The sequence below is a fragment of the Natrix helvetica genome, assembly GCF_964273705.1.
Source record: "Natrix helvetica genome assembly, chromosome: 1".
NCBI classification, from domain to species: Eukaryota; Metazoa; Chordata; class Lepidosauria; order Squamata; family Natricidae; genus Natrix; species Natrix helvetica.
Window position 1 is genome coordinate 374,726,763 of NC_138548.1, and position 20,811 is coordinate 374,747,573.

General features: G+C 45.1%; 2 protein-coding genes across 2 annotated transcripts in view; both read left to right on the forward strand.

The window, feature by feature from the left end:
- The window catches only part of LOC309383785 (vomeronasal type-2 receptor 26-like), a 261,853-nt gene that overhangs the window by 181,859 nt on the left and 59,183 nt on the right, over nt 1-20,811 (forward strand). The gene's annotated exons all lie outside the window — the stretch shown is intronic.
- The window catches only part of LOC309383752 (alpha-2-macroglobulin-like), a 90,992-nt gene that overhangs the window by 50,956 nt on the left and 19,225 nt on the right, over nt 1-20,811 (forward strand). The window contains exons 19-25 of the mRNA XM_081936592.1: nt 2,538-2,766; nt 4,900-5,026; nt 10,902-11,023; nt 13,516-13,567; nt 15,944-16,027; nt 17,125-17,301; nt 19,094-19,178. Of these exons, the coding sequence (XP_081792718.1) occupies nt 2,538-2,766; nt 4,900-5,026; nt 10,902-11,023; nt 13,516-13,567; nt 15,944-16,027; nt 17,125-17,301; nt 19,094-19,178 (876 nt within the window). The remainder of the gene's footprint in view (nt 1-2,537; nt 2,767-4,899; nt 5,027-10,901; nt 11,024-13,515; nt 13,568-15,943; nt 16,028-17,124; nt 17,302-19,093; nt 19,179-20,811) is intronic.

Here is a 20,811-nt window from a genome sequence, read left to right on the forward strand (position 1 = left end):
GAAGCAACTTAGAACTGAGGAGAAATTTCCTGACAGTTAGAACAATTAATCAGTGGAATAGTTTGCCTCCAGAAGTTGTGAATGCCCCAACACTGGAAGTCTTTAAGAAGATGTTGGATAGCCATCTGTCTGAAACGGTATAGGGTTTCCTGCCTAGGCAGGGGGTTGGACTAGAAGGCCTCCAAGGTCCCTTCCAACTCTACTATTGTATTGTATTGTATTGTATTGTATTGTATTGTATTGTATTGTATTGTATTGTATTGTATTGTATTGTATTGTATCTTCCGACTCAGTTGCTTGCTTGGAAGGTAAACCGAGGCAGAATCTAGGGCCAGATCTGACTCTCCGTTCCTTTCGAGTGCAGTTCTCTCCACACAAACAATTCCATCAATCCCATTTCCTTCAGTTCCTAAAATTTATCCTTCTGGGGAGGCCAAAGGAATAGGAGCTTTAGAAAAAAAATATCCCCAAATGATTTCGGAAACTGATTTGAAAGTACAATGCAAATGCAAGTGGTTCTTGTTTAACCATCACACATTCAGTGATTGCTTAAACTTAGGACTTTGCTGAATGAGTGCTACTTATGACAGCCTCAAAGTTCTGGCTGTTTTAGTGTCCCTATGGTGACATGCAAATGCTTGGCACCTGGCACCCAGTTCTGACATCACAGTGTGCCACAGTCATGTGATAGTCTTTTGCAACCTTCTTTTCTGGCTTCCTATAACCATAATCAATACCTGAATGACGGAGTTGGAAGGGACCTTGGAGGTCTTCTAGTCCAACTGCCTGCTCAAGCAGCAGATCTATACCATTTCAGACAAGTGGTTGTCCAGTATCTTCTTTAAAAAACCCAGTTCTGGAGGACACATAACTTCTGGAGGCAAGTTGTTCCGCTGATTAATTGTTCTCACTGCCAGGAAATTTCTCCTTAGTTCTAGGTTGGTTCTCTCCTTGATTAGTTTCCAGCCGTTGCTTCTTGTTCTCCTTTCAAGTGCTTTGGACAATTGGTTATCGCCCTCTTCTTTGTGGCAGCCCCTTAGATATTGGAAGACTGTGATCATGTAGGATTGAATGAATACATGCTATCATGTATTCAATAGGGAAGCTAGCGAGAGGATGCGAATGGGGACCAGGTTATATCACACTTAGCAATGGCATGGGATTCGCTTAATGATGGCAACTATCACGTTGCTTAGTGATGGAATTGCGGTCCCATCGCTGTTCTTCATTATGGATGATCTGCAATTGAGATGCTATGTATTGACCCTGCATAGGTTCTCCTGACTGCAAGGATTTTGGTATCCCTTCTCCTCACTTGCTGATCTCTTCCGTCTTTCAGAGGTTCTAAACCCATGTCTGTTCCTGTGACCTGATGTAAAATCGAGAACCACTAGTCTGCAGAATAAAAAATCAAATCAATAGCACATCTAGCCTGCCAGTTGCCTAGATTGTTATGTAACTTACTCAGATTTCGTCAGCTGTGATTCCTTTCTTGCTTAGCTCTCAGTGCATGGAAAGAGTTGGAAACAAAGAAGAAACACTGAAAACTACATCAAGCTGTTCCCTCTCTTTTTAATAACTTAATCCTTAGCAATAGCAATTGCACTTAAACACATACTGCCACCTTTAAGCAGTTTACAATGTCTGCCTATTCCCCCAGGCTGAAGTTTTACCCAGAGGTCAGTAAAATGAGAATCTAGGTTCTCCTTTTACCGACCTCAGAAGGATGGAAGATTGAGTGAACCTTGACCTAGTGAGAATTGCACTGCTGGCAGTTGGCAGAACTACAATAGCCTGCAATATTGGATTCTAACCACTGCTATGCTATGTATAGCATAGATCAGGGGTGTCCAAACTTTTTGCGAGGAGGGCCAGATTTGGTGAGGTGAAAATGTGTGGGGCCGATCATTCAGCCTGACATTCTTTGAACCCTTAATATTAAATGCGAATTAACTACCATATTTTTCGGAGTATAAGACGCACCAAGATTTTGAAGAGGCAAATTAAAAAAAAAAGTTTTTGCACTCTCCCACGAAAATGGGCCTATTTTTTAAAGGGCATGAATAGCCTTTAAGAGGCTTCTAGAGTGCTCCTGGGGGCTGGGGGGGCAAAGTTGAGCAAAAAATGGCCCGTTTTTTTGCTCATTTATGCCCTCCACAGCCCCCAGGAGCACTCTGAAAACCTCCTAAAGGCTATGCACAGCCATTTTGGTGAAGGGGGCAGAGTTTTGGGAGGCAAAAAATGCTGTATTCAGTGTATAAGATGCACCCAGATTTTTAGCCTCTTTTTTGAGGGGAAAAAGATGCATCTTTATACTTCGAAAAATGCAGTATTTTATGAAAGACTAAACAAATAACTCCAGTGGGGAGAAGAGGCTGTGGGCTGCTTGAAATTTGAAAAAGGGCTACATTTGGCCCCCGGGCCGCACTTTGGACATGCCTGGCATAGATGCTATGTATTGACCCTGCATAGGTTCTCCTCACTGCAAGGATTTTGGAAGCCTTTCTCCTCACTTGCTGATCTCTTCTGTCTTTCAGAGATTCTAAACCCATGTCTGTTCCTGTGACCATCCCGGACACCATCACCGAATGGAAAGCTGGAGCTTTCTGCCTTTCAGCAGACACAGGCTTTGGCCTGGCCCAATCTACTTCTCTAAAGGCCTTCCAGCCGTTCTTCATTGAAGTTACCTTGCCATACTCTGTGGTGCGAGGAGAAGCCTTCCCACTCAAGGCTACCGTCTTCTCCTACCAGACTCACTACATGCGGGTAAGGAGTCCTTAACAGTGGTGGGTTGCAAAGTTGTGGGCGATTCATCACTGGAGTTTTCTAAGAAGAGGTTGGGCAACCAACTTGTCTAAAATTGTGGGTATGTCTAGTCTAGTGAAAAGAAGGACTAGAGATGACATGATAGCAGTCTTCCAATATATGAGGGGTTGCCACAAGGAAGACAGGGTCAAGCCATGCTTCAATGGACCCAAATGAAGAACAAGAAGCAACGGATGGAAAGTAATTAAATAGCCTTGAAATAAAAATAAATTTTCTGACTGTGAGAAAAATTAATCAGTGTAACAATTTGCCTCCAGAAGTTGTAACTGATCCAACGCATTTTTAAGAATGGATTGGACAACAATTTGTCTAATGTGGTATTGCGTCTCCTGTTTGAGCAAGGGGTTGGACTAGAAGGCCTCCAAGGCCCTTCCCTTCCAACTTTGTTATTCTGTTCTGCAATTATTTCAATCAATGTAATGCTCCCAGTGTGCAGCAGCTGCCAAAAAAGCCAAAACAGTTCTAGGCTGCATCAACAGAGGGATAGAATCAAGATCACGTGAAGTGCTAATACCACTTTATAATGCCTTGGTAAGGCCACACTTGGAATACTGCATTCAGTTCTGGTCGCCACAATGTAAAAAAGATGTGGAGACTCTAGAAAGAGTGCAGAGAAGAGCAACAAAGAGGATTAGGGGACTGGAGACTAAAACATATGAAGAACGGTTGCAGGAACTAGGTATGTCTACCTTAAGAGAAAAAAGGACTAGGGGAGACATGATAGCATTGTTCCAATATCTCAGGGGTTGCCACAAAGAAGAGGGAGTCAAACTATTCTCCAAGGCACCTGAGGGTAGAACAAGAAGCAATGGGTGGAAACTAATCAAGGAGAGAAGCAAGTTAGAACTGAGGAGAAACTTCCTGACAGTTAGAACAATTAATCAGTGGAACAGCTTGCCTCCAGAAGTTGTGAATGCCCCAACACTGGAAGTCTTTAAGAAGATGCTGGATAGCCATTTGTCTGAAACGGTATAGGGTTTCCTGCCTAGGCAGGGGGTTGGACTAGAAGACCTCCAAGGTCCCTTCCAACTCTACTATTGTATTGTATTGTATTTCACATGCTGTTTTTATGCTATTATAATGACTCAACCCTCTAGAACAGGGGTCCTCAGCCCCCAGTCCATGCATGGACAGTGGGTTACAGCATGCCAGAAACCAGGCTGTGCAAACAAGTGAAGCCCCATCCACAGTTTGCAGGCAGCACATTAAACAACACATCCTCTGGGCCATGAAAAAAAAAAACTCTCTCCATGGAAATGGTCCCTTGTGCCCAAAAGGTTGGGGCCATTGCTCCAGAAGTTGTGCATGCTTCAGGTGATTGGACAATCATTTTTTATCTACTGAAGCCCACCTTGTTCCTTCTCCTCCTTCCCTGGAGGGGTACCTCTCAAGGGATACTACCAGGGGTGGGTTCCTGCCAGTTCTAGCCTCTTCTATAGAAGAGGTTCCACAAATCTACAGTGCCATTTAGAACCGGTTCTAGCTCCCTCCCCCCGCCCGTCCGCACATCATCAAGATGAAGAGCGAGAGGAGGAATTCTCAGAGTTGAAGTCCACAAGTCCTAAAGCTTTCAAGTTTGAATACCCCTGGAGGGTTTTTTCTAAAGGGTTAGGGGTGGAAGGGTCTTGTAACTTGGCAGCTTTAAGACTTGCACACTTCAAATGCCAGAGTTTCTGAGCCAACATGACTGGAGGAGGAATTCTGGGAATTGAAGTCCACAAGTCTTAAAGCTGTCAAGTTTGAACACTCCTGGGTTTTTTTTTCTAAAGGGTTAGGGGTGCAAGGGTCTTGTAACTTGACAGCTTTAAGACTCGTGGGCTTCAAATGCCAGAGTTTCTGAGCCAACATTTTGGTTGCTAAGCAAGAGCATTGTTAAGTGAGTTTCACCACATTTTACAAGTTGGCCATACCCACCCAGACACATGGCCAGCAAGCCACTCCCACCCTGTCACATGGCCGGCAAGCCACTCCCACAAAGCAGGCCACACCTCCAGAAGAGGTTCTAAAAAATTTTGAAACCCACCACTGGATACCACCCACTTTTCTCATTGTCATCTTATTCTTTATGGCCAGGTCAAAATATCTCTGGCGCCCTCTGCTGACTTTGTGGCAACGACTCTGAAAAAGGTGGAAGAATCTTACTGCATTTCTGCAAATGGAAGGCAAACAGTGACGTGGACGGTGATTCTGCAATCACTTGGTATGTAGCAAATGTTTGTTGCCTTGAATTATTTATAAAAATAATAAACACGATATATAAATAAAGTTGAAATAATGAATTTGGGTTGGGGACTGAGAGCAGGGGTGAAATCTCAGGGGTTGCCACAAAGAAGAAGGAGTCAAACTATTCTCCAAGGCACCTGAGGGTAGGACAAGAAGCAATGGGTGGAAACTAATCAAGGAGAGAAGCAACTTAGAACTGAGGAGAAATTTCCTGACAGTTAGAACAATTAATCAGTGGAACAGCTTGCCTCCAGAAGTTGTGAATGTCCCAACACTGGAAGTCTTTAAGAAGATGTTGGATAGCCATTTGTCTGAAATGGTATAGGGCTGTGATGGCGAACCTATGGCACGCGTGCCACAAGTGGCACACGGAGCCATTTGTCAGGGCACACGAGGCGCTGCCCTGTCAGCTGGCCAGCACGCATGCGCACGCTGGCCAGCTGAATTCACCTTTTTAAAAGCTATTTTTCGCCTTCCCCAGGCTCCAGAGGCTTTATAGGAGGAGCCTGGGGAGGGTGAAAAGAGCCTCCCCCGCCCCCCCGGAGGCTTCAGGGACCGTCCGAGGCTTCCCTGATGCCTTCGGAACGCTTAAAACGACCCTCCGAGCAACCCGGAAGTCACTTCCGGTTTGCTCGGAGGGTGGTTTTAAGCACTCCGAAGGCTTCAGGGAAGCCTCCGGACAGTCCCTGAAGCCTCCGGAGGGCCTCCGCGAGGTCGGGGGAGGCTCTTTTTGCCCTCCCCAGGCTCCTATAAAGCCCCTGGAGCCTGGGGAGGGCAAAACAACATGTAAAAATGGGGGGGGTCGTGCGTTGTACGCGCATGCGCACTGGGGGGGTCGCGTGTTGCATTATGGGTGCGGCACGCCCGCACTCGCCCCCCCTGCGCTCCCCCCACTTGTGGCACGCAAGCCAAAAATGGTTCGCCATCACTGGTATACAGTGACGTGCAGTCAGGTGAGGCAAGTGAGGCATAGCCTCACCACTCATCATGAAAAAAAAAAGGAAAAGGAAAAAGCTGAGCTAGTTGCTGCCTCACCGTGGATGACTCTGCTCTCCCTCCCCAAGTGTAGTGACTTCCTCCCCAGGCCCCCATTCATTTCTCTCACACACACAGCTGGATAAAACTATATAAAAATCTAGCCCAGCTTCACTGATTACAAGTTTGAAAAGGCAACGTGGCTCCACCTGCAATCAAACTACACTTGGGGAGGGAGAGCACAAGCGAGCACTGAGGAGACCACAGGAGGAGGCAGGAAGCCAGGCAAAGAGCCATGCTGTAGTACACACACTTCCCCCCAGCCTCTTTCTTTTGGAAGGCTCGGCTTGGCTCCCCTCCGGCTTCTCTGCCTCTCCTCTCACCCCAGCCTGCCAGCAGGAGGTGGTGGGTGGGCTTTATTGTGTTCCAGGCATTTCCCACCCAGACAGCAGGCTGCATTTGCAATGGTGGAGGTGTTTGGGAAAGGCAGCAGGGGAATGGGGGGGGTGGCAGAGGAGCTGCTTTCAAGCCACTGGAAAAGATATCCAATCCAACTTTTGTGTGTGTGGGGGTTTGTTTGAGAGTGAGTGAGAGAGGGAAGGGGTAGGAGAGATAGTCCAATCCAACTTCTGTGTGTGTGTGTGTGTGTGTGTGTGTGTGTTTGAGAGAGGGGGAGGAAGGGAGAGAGGGAGGAAGGAGGGGAAGGAGAAAAAAAAGAAAAAGAAAGAAGGAGCAAAGGAGAAAAACAAATGCTGTCGCTTTAAATTGGAACTGAGCATGCCTGGTTGTGGAATTCTGGGAGTTGAAGTCCACAAGTCTAAAAATATTTGAAACTCAGCACTGTGTCAGTGCCTCACCAGTCATAAACCTCACCGCACGTCACTGCTGGTATAGGGTTTCCTGCCTAGGCAGGGGGTTGGACTAGAAGACCTCCAAGGTCCCTTCCAACTCTACTATTGTATTGTATTGTATTATCAAATTACCTTTGCTACCGGCTTGCAAATGTGACCTTCTGTGCATGTGCAGAGTGTCAATGACATCCGGGTAAGTGTGTGGAACCTGCTACCAAGCGTGCCTGCAAAGGTAAATAGAACAGTGAGGGTGGGGGGAAATCTGCCAAGGCATGCAATTTGGATTAGCTAGAAAGCAGGAAATCCAACGATTCTAGCTAATATAAACTGTGCATCACAGCTGATCGTTGGAAATACCAGTTTGCTTGAACTGGTAGCATTTTTTTTTACTACTGGTTCAGGTGAACCGGTAGCATTTTTACTACCGGTTCTGGCAAACCAGTCTAAACCGGTAGCATTTCATCCCTGGCTGAGAGGAAGAGGAGCCACAGAACTTTCAAGGTCCATGGTGGCTTACAACCACAACTGTTTTTAGTCATTTTTAAAAATGTTTTATGTGAAATAAAATTGGGGTTGAGCAGGCTTTCTTGGATACTACTTGTTTCAGATAACAACACAATTGAGGTAACACATTTAACAAAGTCAGAGAAGGTTCAAGGTTGTGACGGGAATTCAACTACCCCACAATTCAAGCAGATGACACTAAGCTGGCAAGGATAGCCAACACCCTAGAAGACAAGCTCAGGGATACAAAAAGCTCTTGACAGACTTGAACAATGGGCCCTATCCAACAAAATGAAATTTAATGTGGAGAAAAGCAAGCTTAGGCAAGTACAAGTTCAGTAGTAGTAACTGGGAGAGGGATCTTGGAGTCCTAGTGGACAACCATTTAAATATGAGCCAGCCGTGTGCAGCAGCTGCCAAAAAAGCCAACACAGTTCTAGGCTGCATCAACAGAGGGGTAGAATCAAGATCGTATGAAGTGTTAATACCACTTTATAATGCCTTGGTAAGGCCACACTTGGAATACTGCATTCAGTTTTGGTCGCCAGGATGGAGAAAAGATGTGGAGACTCTAGAAAGAGTGCAGAGAAGAGCAACAAAGATGATTAGGAGACTGGAGACTAAAAGATATGAAGAACGGTTGCAGGAACTGGGTATGTTTAGCTTAAGAGAAAGAAGGACTAGGAGAGACATGATAGCAGTCTTCCAATATCTCAGGGGTTGCCACAAAGAAGAGGGAGTCAAACTATTCTCCAAGGCACCTGTGGACAGAACAAGAAGCAATCGGTGGAAACTAATCAAGGAGAGAATCAACCTAGAACTGAGGAGAAACTTCCTGACAGTGAGAACAATTAATCAGAGGAACAATTTGCCTCCAGAAGTTGTGAATGCCCCAACACTGGAAGTCTTTAAGAAGATGTTGGATAGCCATCTGTCTGAAACGGTATAGGGTTTCCTGCCTAGGCAGGGGGTTGGACTAGAAGACTTCCAAGGTCCCTTCCAACTCTACTATTGTATTGTATTGTATTAAGAAACAATGCATGGAAACTAATCCAGGAGAGAAGCAACCTGGAATTAAGGAGAAGCTCCCTAACAATGAGGACAATTAACCAAGGGGACAGCTTGCCTTCAGATGTTGTAGATGCTTCATCACTGGAGTTTTTAAAGAAGAGACTGGACAGTCACTTGTCTGGAATGCTGTATGGTCTCCTGCTTGAGCAGGGGGTTGGACTGGAAGACCTCCAAGGTCCCTTCTAGCTCTGTTTTGATTGATTGATTAATTGATTGATTGAACCCAGTAATTCTTCCCTGCTCATTTAATCTTCCAAAGAACAGATATGGAAATGAAGAGCAGTCAAAAAAACACAAGGTGCTCTGGAATAAGCACGGCTACCAAGACATGGTAGTCCAATAATTGCTCTCAAATACAAATTGGCTAGGGTACTCAAAAGGTACCCATGGGTGCTGCCTGACCAATAGGAAAAGAGCTTTGATGACCCAAAAGCTCATGGAATATCAAGGAAGATTGGAAGAAGTAGATCGGATAAACGCTTGATAGTCCCTTAAAATGATCCGTAGTCATTTCTCTTGTCTAATGGTTGCGTTGTCAGTTGCCAGTTCTGCCTGGATTAGATTATCAGCTGACTGGGTGAAGAAAGGTCTTTGGGTAAGAAAGTTGTGTGAAAATATGTTCTAAAACTCTATCCTGGAATTGCACAGCAGGTGTCCAAATGGCGTCAAGGGACCCTGACACGAACTTGTAGTTTTATATAAATAAGTAAGTTTAACATCGATACTGACAGCAAGCAAGACAGTCAGGCACATCAATACATCATGAGGTAAATCATCTGGGCACCCAGGGCATAGAAGAAAAAAATTGGTGGGAAAAAAGGAAAACTCCCCCTCCACACCCACAGCAACCAATCACAGTGGAGATTGCCTCACGCAGGAACCGGCACAATCAGTTCCAATCTCCAAACCATCAGCTATAACTCTACGCTCTGCTCATTGTACAACCCCACTGTTTTCAGCTAATAAATTGAAATTCCTTAGCAAACTCCCCAAAGAAGAGATCTACAAAGAGACAACATCCAAAAGGCTAGACATAATCCTAGCCTTTTTCATATTCAATATCAGACTCTTTGGTAAATTCCAATATACAATGGGCAATTACTTAAGGTAGAAAGCAGTGGTGGGTTTCAATTTTTTTTAGAACCTCTTCTGTAGGTGTGGCCTGCTTTGTGGGAGTGGCTTGCCAGCCATGTGACCAGTTGGGAGTGGCTTGACAGTCATGTGGGAGTGGGAGTGGCCAACTTGCAAAATGTGGTGAAGCTCACTTAACAACGCCCTTGCTTAGCAACCAAAATGTTGGCTCAGAAACTCTGGCATTTGAAGCACGCAAGTCTTAAAGCTGTCAAGTTACAGGACAAGTTACCTAACCCTTTAGGAAAAAAAAACCCAGGGGTGTTCAAACTTGACAGTATTAAGACTTTAAGGTTTAGATAGGACTCTTAGAGGCAGGTGGGGCGATTGGTGAGCCAGCCAATCAGTGAGCAGCAGACGGGGCAAGCATGGTGAGGACAGGCGGGGGGAGGGAGCTGGAACCGGTTCTAAGCGGCCCAGTAGATTTGTGGAACCTCTTCTATAGAAGAGGTTAGAACTGGCAGGAACTCACCTCTGGGGGAAAGTCACTGTACTTGTTTGTTTGTTTGTTTTATTGGATTTATATGCCGCCCTTCTCCCAAAGGACTCAGGGCGGCGAACAACATTAAAAAACACACATCCCGAAAGTTAAAAAGAAATTAAATACATATCCCCAAAACCAAAACCAATTTATAGGACAATACATTTAAAAAATGAGATAAAATTAACAGGCCAGGCTGGCTTGCTGGAAAAGCCAACTTTTTAGGGTGCGTCAGAAGGACCGGAGGTCAGGGATTATGCGAAGCTCCTGGGGCAGCTCATTCCAGAGGGAAGGCGCTCCCACAGAGAAGGCTCTCTCCCTAGGGGTCATCAGCCGACACTGTCTGGCCGACGGCACCCTAAGGAGGCCAACTCTGTGGGATCGTACTGGACGGTGGAAGGCTACTGGTGGTAGTAGGTGGTCTCGCAGGTACCCTGGGCCTAAGTCATGGAGTGCTTTAAAGGTCATAATTAATACCTTGAACTTTATAGGTAACCCCTGGGTTCCATTCTGTAAATCAGTGTCTGACCAAAATTCGTGTTTAAGTTGGAACTCGTGCTTACAAATGGATTGTCTATTCCTAAATATGGCGGATGGCACTGTCCTTCTTCCAAAGTGGGGACATGCTGAAGACTCACAATGCTTTCAGGATCTGCTGAAAACTAGCTGTATGTTAAAACTGTGTCGCTTTAGTCAGTGCTTAATCTGCTCCAGAAAGCTCCAGTCCACCATTTTTAATAATCAGGAGTCTGTTAGGATTAGCGGCGATCCTTAAGTGGGACACCCTTAAATGCTTGTATAGCATAGTTGTGACCAAGTTGTGACTTTTTTTGTCCTAGGTGAAGTGAATTTCACAGTCAGTGCTGAGGCCCTGAGTTCAGAGGAGCTTTGTGGGAATGAAGTGGTGGAAATATCCAGGATAAAGCAAAAAGATGTTGTGATCAAAACGCTTTTAGTTGAGGTATGTGGGACGGCTTAATCATGGACCGGACGTGGTGAGGAACATGCAAAAAAATGCACAAAAGCAATATTCTTGTTTTCAATTGCATTAATCCAATTTTTAGCTGGTCTATTTCTGAAAATGAATTTGGGTCACCAATCCATCTTTCCATTCAATGAGTTCCACTTTCCTAGCGTTATCACTCTCTGTTTCTTCACAACCATTAATAACAATTAACTTCCTTAGTGTTTCTCAATGTTGGCAACTTTAAGATGAGTGAACCCTCCCAGAATTCCTCAGCCATCATGCAGCGTAGCGACTCTGGTTGGGGAATTCTGGGGCTTGAAGTCCACATGATATAAAATGGAGAAACACTAGTCTGCCTGTACAAAATAAAACATCAAATCAATAGCACATCTAGCCTGCCAGTTCCCAGATTGTTATATAGCTTACTCAGATTTCATCAGCTGTGATTTCTTTCTTGCTTAGCTCTCATTCCATGGAAAGAGTTGGGAACAAAGAAGAAACATTGAAAACAACATGAAGCTGTTCCCTCTGTTTTTAATAACTTAATCTTTAGCAATATCAATTGCACTTAGAAATATACCACCATCTTTTTTTTTTTTTCAAAAAGTTTTATTGGTTTTTTAAAACATTTATAAGGAAAAGGGTAAGTGGAATGGTTACAAATTTTGGCAGTTGCAAGTGTGGCAGACGCCCCCTCCCTCCAAACTCATAGGTTACATCTAAATATCAAACATTAATACATAATCATAAAAAATCAGCATATTAATTCTAGAAAAAATAATTTTCAGTCAGTTTATATAGTTATAGTATATAGTCTAGATATAATTTCATTATTACTTTCGGTTTGTTTATAACATTGTGGTTTTCTTATTCATTTTTGTGATCTGAGCTTTCTTGGTGTTGCCCCTTCCCCCCCCCCCCCCCCCCCGCTGGCAGAGCTCCGGCCCCTCCCGTGTCTTGTGTGACCATTGTAGTGTCTTCTGTTTTTTCTAGGTTCGCTTTATTTTTTTCCATAAAGGCCTGTGCCTCTATGGGTGTATTGATTCTGATTCTTGTCTCCTCCCAGAATATCAGCATACCTTCAGGCATCAACCATCTAAACCACACCCCCTTCTGGTATAGTTTATTCGCCAATTGCGAATAGTTTTTCCTTTTCTCCCTAATTTTTTTGGGAATCTGCTTCAGAATGGTTATCTCCCTGTCATAGTATGTCAGTGTTTGCCCCCTTTGTACACCCAGAATTTCATCTCTTGTGCTTTTCCTAAGGAATTTAATATGAACCTCCCTGGGTACATTGTGTGTTCTGGCATATGCTGAATTCACTCTATAGACCAGATCTATCTCCCATTCCATCTGCTGTTTATCTTTGTGTATGTATTCAGCTAAAATATTAGTCATGATGTCCCTTATATTTTCCCCATCTGTTTCTATTACATTTTGAAATCTAAGGTAAAAGGACATTCTCTCAAACTCTGTTTTCATTTGTTGGGTATCAAGTTCTTTGTTTCCCTTCCGTAAAGCCTCTACCCCCCCTCTCGCCTCCGCCACCCCACCCTCCACAAGGTCCAGTCTCTGTGAGTTCTTATAAATTTGAGCTTGATTTTCTTTAATTTCATCTTTCATTTCCCTTAGCTGTTTCTTGATTTCCTCTTGGCCCTGTAAAATTTGTTGAAGCATTTGTTGAAAGTCTATCTCTATAGTCTTAGGTTGCATCAGTTCTGTTATCTTTGACTGTGTGGCTGGACTGGATGTTGCAGATGTTGGAGCAGAAGTGGCAAAGCCAGGTTTTCCAGGAGGTGGTCTTTTTGGAGACATGGTTTAAAAAGCAAAGAGATCAGTCAGTGTAGAAACTGGGCAGCTGGAGAAGTAGAGCAGGCAGTCGAGTCCAGAAATATACCACCATCTTTAAGCAGTTTACAATGTCTGCCTATTTCCCCAGGCTGACGTTTTACCTAGAGGTCAGTAAAATGAGAATCTAGGTTCTCATTTTACCGATTTCAGAAGGAAGGAAGATTGAGTCAACCTTTACCCAGTGAGAATTGAACTGCTGGCAGTTGGCAGAACTACAATAGCCTGCAATACTGCATTCTCACCACTGCACCACCATGGCTCTATTTTAACTGACCCGACAAAGGGAATCTTCCAGCTCTTGACTTGTATCTCAGAATTGGATTTTTGGACTGACAGGAGACGTTTGGGAGTCAAGTCAGATACTTCTTTAATTATTTTGGGGTCTGAGCCGCATTCACTATAAGAGAAGTTCAGGAAATACTGTATGTGTTTAGCAGGTCCTCCTGTATTCCTGATACAGAGAAATCACAGTCAATGGCAAACTGCCATAGTTGATTATAAGGTTCTCTAGATTCTAATTTGTCTTCACCACTTCATCTCTGTTTGTTCTCCTTTGCATGTATTTCTGCCGCTTTGCATTTAGCGTTTCCAGTACTCATCCCTAACTTTCCCCTTTTCCTTCTTTTCTGGTGAAGCCTGAAGGGATCGAGAAAGAGGTGGTCTTCAACTCTCTTGTCTGTTCACAAGGTATGGCTGCTCCTTCAAGGTGCTTCTTCTCCATCACAGCATTAAATGGACGAGGATGATTTGCTTTAGAGCAGAGGCCCCCCAAAATGTTAGCCCCCTTTCTGGTAATATGGAGGAATTTTTAAGTTTCTTTAAGCGAGCTGTACACCTTAAAAATAGTTAATATTTGCTAAATAGTGAATAGTTAAGTGCTTAAAGAAACTTGCTTTCCTAGCTGGAATCTAAAAAGTGAGAACAATTAACTAGTGAAACAATTTGCCTTCGGTGCTCGATCGCTGGACGTTTGTAAGAAGAGCTCGGACAGCCATTTCTCCAGAATGGTATAAGGCCGTGATGGTGAACCTGTGGCAGGCGTGCCAGAGGTGGCATGCAGAGCCCTCTCTGCGGGCACATGAGCTGTCTTCCCCAGCTCAGCTCCTCTGTGCGTGCGGACACACCATGCAGCCACTGATTTTCGGGTCTCTGCCGTGCATGAATGGGGTGGTTGGGCGCATGGAAGACACACATGCACAAGCGGGTGGTGGTGGTCCGTTTTTCCTCTAAGAAGCCTGGAGGGAGGCCTACTAGGTCCAAAATGGGCCATAAGGGGGGGTCACATGTACATATACAGGGGGCAGGGGTAGCATGGGGGTCACATGTGAATGTGGGGGAGTCATGGGCGCATACACGGGGGTAGGGCGTGTGGGGGCCATGTATGCATTGCATTATGGGTGCAGGTGCGAGCGCACGCTTTGGGCACACGATGACCGAAACGTTGGCCATCACTGGCATAGGGTCTCCTGCTTGAGCAGGAGATTGAACTAGAACAGGAGTCCACATACCCCCAGTCTGCGACTTGGTGCCAGGCCATGAACCATTTGGAACTGGGCTGCGAAAGCGACGGCCAAACCTGCATGTGTGCGAAGCTCCATTCGTGCGAACTGTGGGCACACATGCCCGCCGCTTGTGGAAATGGATTTTCCCTTCCAACTCTGTTATTCTGCATTCTAAGGAATTTGGGGTGGGGTGGGGAAGCATTTGTGGGAGACACCTACAATTTGATGTATTTTGACAGCAGGAGGAAATGCTTGAGATTGAAATCAGAGGATCCACCAATCGGAAAATCCACTTTTAATTGAGGCGGTTTAGAGGGTTTGAGATTGGTTTTTTTTAAAGACCCTGGAATGTCTCAGTGTGACATTATTTTTTTATTATTATTTTTTTATTATTATTATTATTTTATTTTTTTATTATTTATTTATTATTATTATTTATTATTATTATTATTTTAAAGACCCTAGAATGTCTCAGTGTGACATTATTGTAGGATTTGATCTCCTTTTGTTCTGGATACCCCAACTGAGATACAAACCCTGTAGGGCAGTGATGGCTAACCTTTTTGATGTTGGGTGCCAAAAATGTGACCATGTGTGTGCAACAGCGTGTGCCAGCACCCATAATGCAAAGCGCCCCCCACATGCTACACCCCCCCTCACACGCCACACTGCTCGCCTCCAAGCTCAGCTTGTTATTTCCTCTGGGAGGGAGAGAGAGGCCGATTTCGCCCTCCCCAGGCTCCAGGAATGTCTCTGGAACCTGGGGAGGGTGAAAATGGCCTCTTCCAGCTCTCCTGGGAGGCCGAAAATCAGTTGGCCGGCACATACATATGTACTGGAGGTGACGGCTCGCGTGCTAGCAGATATGACTGTGTGCCACCTGTGGCACACGTGCCAGAGGTTTGCCATCACGGCTGTAGGGCTTCTAGCACCATCTGTTGTGGCGCAGCAGGAGCCATTGCCGTTGCCACCAGACTCCGAGAGTGAGGGTCCCTATGAGTCGGCTCAGGAGGATGTGGAGGACCCTGGACAGGGTTCCGACTCGGAGCAGGGATCGGAGAGTCTGGTGGGCCACCAGGAGGCGCCTGAGGCATGGAGCAGCGGTGAGAGCCAGAGGAGGGGGGCTCCTGATGCCATGCCTTGGAGCAGTGGGGAGGAGTCACGAGACAGTGAGTCAGAGATTAACAGGGAGTTCCTGGATGCCCGTTATCACCGTGCCCATAGACGCAAGGAGCGAGGGCGCAATTATCGGCGGTAAGGGCTCTCAGCTGCTGATCAGGAGACTCCTCTTCAGGCTATAAAAGGGTTGACTGTGTATACGCCCTTTGCAGCAGTCAACAAAGAACTCCTGCAAGAAGTTTTGGTCTTGAAAACGTAGCAGGCTGGATAGCTGCTTTCGTGTCTTGTATTTGTGAGCTTTGTCGTGGTGGTTTACTGCCACGGAACTTTCTGTCTGTCTGTGGAATAAACCTTGTTAATTCGTATTGTTCCGGAGCGTGTTCTGTGTGGGCAAAGGAGGAAGGGGGGTCAGAACAACCATCTATGTTCTGTTTTCTTCCAGGAGACGTACAATCAGTACCTCTTTCTTTGAAGGTGCCAGAAAATGTTGTGGAAGGCTCTGCCAGGGCGACTTTTTGTGTGCTTGGTAAGTATAGGAACCCTCCTTCTAGCTCTTCAAACCCCCTTCCCTTCCTTTTTTTCTCTCTCTACTTTTGGTGTTCCAGACGTTATGCTTCTACCTCCTCTGCCTCACCTGCCTTATTAAATGATAAAATCGAATGTGATCTTACAGATCATTTATTGCCGTTCAGTGCAGGTTGCAGTTCAGCATTTCTGACAGCCTCTGGCTGAAGAACTTCCCCGCTGAAGGATAACTTGCCACTTCAGGATAACTGCCACTGGCTGGCAGTTGATGTTCACCTGACATCAAAGCTGAACCTTCTTCTTTGTAGCTTTACCAGTGGGATGTTTTGCCTCCAGAGATTTTAGGTGCTCCATCACTGGAGATTTTAAAAATAATATTGGACACCCACCTGTGAAATGGTATAGGGTCTCCTTCTTGAGGTTCGACTCGGAGACTTCCAAGGTCCCTTCCAACCCTGTTATTTTACAGAGTGAATCTTTGCTGATTAAAATGTCAAAGGTTATCAGACTCTGCTTCGTTGGCCACTGTTGCAGAGGTGGTATTCACACCGGTTCGTGCGGACCAGAAGTGGCGGGGGTGAGATGCTCCGCCTACCCACCCTGACGTCACCATGCACACAGAAGGTTCTGTGCATGCCCAGCTATGCTGCATGCAAGCGAAGCGAGCGCACAGGTCCGTGCACTCCTGCTACCGAATCGGTAGCAAAGATAAGAGGATTTCATGCCTGCACTGTTTGACAGATTGCTGAACTGGATAGTCCTTGGCTTGATCTCCTTAGAACCATTCTATCTGGAAGTTTCCGCTTTGGTCATTTAGAGGTGAGCAACATAAGCTCTCACAGGGTCAGGCTTAGATGTCTTTTGCCAACTCTCCACAAGCAATGTCAACAGTGTCATTTAAACTATATCTGCCTTGGGAATGGTCAGAAGCATCCTCCTAAATGTCCATTCTTCTACAGCTTTACTGTGTCATTTTCTTCTAGAGTTATCTGGTCTCTTCTTCAGAGGTTCTGGACTTGAGCTTCCCAACCCACAACACACCCATTCCAAAATCTTCTAATGACCCCTATTTTCCATCCACCGCTTTCTCTATTGCAGGGGACATTCTAGGGGGAGCGATAAAGAACCTCAATCAGCTTCTCAAGATGCCCTATGGCTGTGGGGAGCAGAACATGGCCCTCTTTGCCCCCAATATCTACATCCTGAACTATCTCAATAAGACTGGACAACTGACCGAGGAAATCAAATCCAAGGCCATTGGATATTTAGTGACAGGTGAGAAGCATCCCAGGACAGTCCCACATGAATTCTCCCCTTTGTTTTCTTACTGAGGTTAGGAACTTTCAAAGACTTGATCCACAGATTGGCCACTGGTATTGATTAAGGAAGGGGTGCAATAGCCTAGTGGTTAAGCCTCTGGGTTTGGAAGGCTGGTAGTTTGAGACCCACCCAAGGACCACATGACGGAATGAGCTCCCATTCCTGCTGACTTAGCAGTTTGAAAGCATGCAGCTGCAAGTAGATAAATAGGCAGCACTTCAGCGGGAAAGTAACAGCGTTCAGTGTGTCTCAGCATATAGCCATGTTGGCCACATGACCACCAGAATATCTTCTGACAATGAGGATGTCAACGTCCCAACTGACAAGCCCAACCAAGGCAAGCACGTTTGAAACCTGCCAATGTCTCAGTGCAAAACTGTATTGAGTACATCATTTCGGCACCATTGAAGGCAAAACCAGTTCTACCTAATTCCTGCACAAACCCACATAGTTCAATATGAAATTCCCTCTCCCCACTATTTGTGCAGTTCACATTGTCCAATTGAGTGTTTTTGTATTGTTATGAGAAAGAGTCTTTGGATTTGGCTAACACCTGCAAGTGCACCCTTGATGCCTCTCCTCTTCGAAGTATGGAGTCTGCATTCTTTCTCACCCGTCCCTCCCCGCTTGTTTGTTGGCAAGCCGAGAAGCGATAATGGTTGCAACAGCATAATAGCAATAGCGCTTAGACTTGTATACCACTTCACACTGCTTTTACAGTCCTCTCTAAGTGGTTTACAGAGTCAGCCTGTAACAGCCCCAACAATCTGGCTCCTCATTTTACCCACCTCAGAGGGATGGAAGCCTGAGTAAACCTTGAGTCTGGTGGGAATTGAACCGCCAAGCTGCTGGCAGCCGGCAATCAGCAGAAGTAGCCTGCAGTACTGCATTCTAACCACTGTGCCACTGCATGCTGTGAGTTTGACAATTGGAGCTCTTGCTAGGAAAGGGAGATCAGCACCGTCCCCTAGAGTCAGACATGGCTGGGCAGGGGAACTTTGCTCTTTATTGATTAAGGAGGTTGTAAATTACTGTATTTTTTGGACTAATGCACCGGAGTATAAGACGCACCAAGATTTTGAAGAGGTAAAAACAAAAACAAAACTTTTTGCCCTCCCCGGCCCCCAGGAGCACTTTGCAGGCCTCCCAAACGCTCTGCACATCCATTTTAGTGAAAAACAGGATGTGTGGAGCGGGGTTTCAAAAACCCAAAAATGCTGTATTAGTGTATAAGATGCACCCTGATTTTCACCCTCTTTTTGGAGGGGTGGGGGAGAAGGTGCATCTTATACTCCAAAAAAATATGGTTGGTCAGATTTGATTGGCGGAGTCAAATGTGGAACCCTTCAACTGTTGGAAAGAGGAGGGCAGGAACCGTGCAGAAAGGAGCAATCAAAAACCTTTCCTTTGTATTATCCTGGAGTAGCTGAGAAATGCCCGGGAAGAAATTGGAAATATAAGGTCAATTGGGACCAGCTGGAAAGGAATGCATCCTGCAGATACTCTGAAATTTGTACAATCTCATAGGACAGTGCTGTTTGTTGGGAAAAGAAGCTGTAGCCAAGCACAGTCGTTGATGCTTAACTTGTAGTTTGGGTGGGTTCTGGCCATCAATCATCCCTAACTGGTTTAATCCCATTTCAGAATCAAATTGACTTGGCTAGTTGAACAAGCGTGTTGAATTGCATTTGAAAGGGGTTTTGCACATTTTTCTCTGGCTGCCACTCATGTTCATCTTCTGCTTCAGGCTATCAGAGGCAACTAAACTACAAGCATTATGACGGTTCCTACAGCACCTTTGGAGAAGGGAGGTCAGAGATAGGAAATACCTGGTGAGATTTCTTTGTTCTATGGAAAAATATTTCTCAGTGTTGCTGTTCCTCTCCCCTTCCCACTAACAGCAAGAAGCTACTCTCTTTATCTGAAAATAAGACCTCCCCGGATAATAAACCCAATCGGGCTTTTGAGCACATGCGCTAAAATAAGCCCTCTTCTGAAAATAAGCCCTCCCTGAAAATATTGTGCTATAGCAGCAGCCATGAGGTGACCATGCTCAATGCCTCCTGCACCTCAAAAATAATAAAACCTCCTGGAAAATAAGACCAAGCGCTTATTACGGGGCTCCAAAGAAAATAAGACCCTGTCTTATTTTCAGGGAAACACAGTAAGAGTGTTGAACCTTGGTAGCACTTGGAATAGGAGACCATCAGAAAATTAGAAGGCCAAGAGCTACAGTAGGAAGTTAGAAAAAAACTTTGCGTCAACTCATAAAGCATTTGCATTCTGTTATCAAATTGCCATGGTGAGGAAAGGAGGAGTATGCATACCACACATACCTTCAGCTAGAGTCGGTTCTCAGATTACTAGAGCAGGCTTATGAGGTGTGCACCTCGTTGGGGAATGTGATTTATGACACAGACTGAGGGGAGGGAAGACACAGGGATAAAGTTCAGCCATAATTTAAATGAGGTCAGATCTAACTGCAATGAGGTATTGTCAAAATGATGTTCCTAATAAATGACTGGATTTCTTTTGAAACTTGGCTTGAGGCTCACGAATTAATTAGGGCATCTTTTGGAAACCTGACACTTTGCTGGATAAGGTAATGCTCAAATGGGAATGGAACAACTTGCCACAGCCAACTGTGGCAAACTCACTGCGGCCAACTTGCCACGGCCAACTCACAACAGGCAACTTGCAGCTGGTGAACTTGCCACAGCCAACTCGCTGAAAGACAACTCTTTGTGGGACAATTTAACAATTCTATTTAAAATAAATACAAATAAAAAATATTTTAATTTTTGCCATTCACATTTCATTCTGTCCCTCCTTTAGCATCCTTTCTTTAATGATTCTATTCCACCATATCTTTGATATTAGTGTAACTCTTGTCCTGCAGCGAGTTATCCTGTAGCGAGATGGCTGTGGCGAGTTGGCTGTAATGAGTTGGCCATGGCAGGTTGGTCATGGTGAGCTGGCGGTGGTGTATTGTCATAGACCCTGGTCAAATAGCCTCCATATAAGTAATTTGAGTAAGTGCAATATGAACCAGCAACTCTATCCTTGTGAACTTAGTTGACTGATTGTGGTCAATAAGCAAATCAAACACTATCCTTAAGTGCAACATCACATGGTTGTGATTAGCGATTTCCTGCTGGCTTCCCCATTGACTTTGCTTCTTAGAAATGAAGATTAAAGATGGCAATCACATGACCACAGGAATTCTGGATTGGCCACAACTTTGAGGTCATAAGTCTCGTTCTGCACTGTAGTAATTTCTAAAAGTTGCCGAGTCAGTGGTCATTAAGTGGAGAGCACCTGTATTGTTGCCAAGATAATTACGCAGCTCAAGGAGCTTTAAAAATTTTTTTTAGAGGAAATGAAACATTCTAAATAAGAGGGATAATAACTCTGTGAGTGGGGAAGATGCTAGCAGCTTTACTTGGGGGTGAGGGTGTGGAGTGT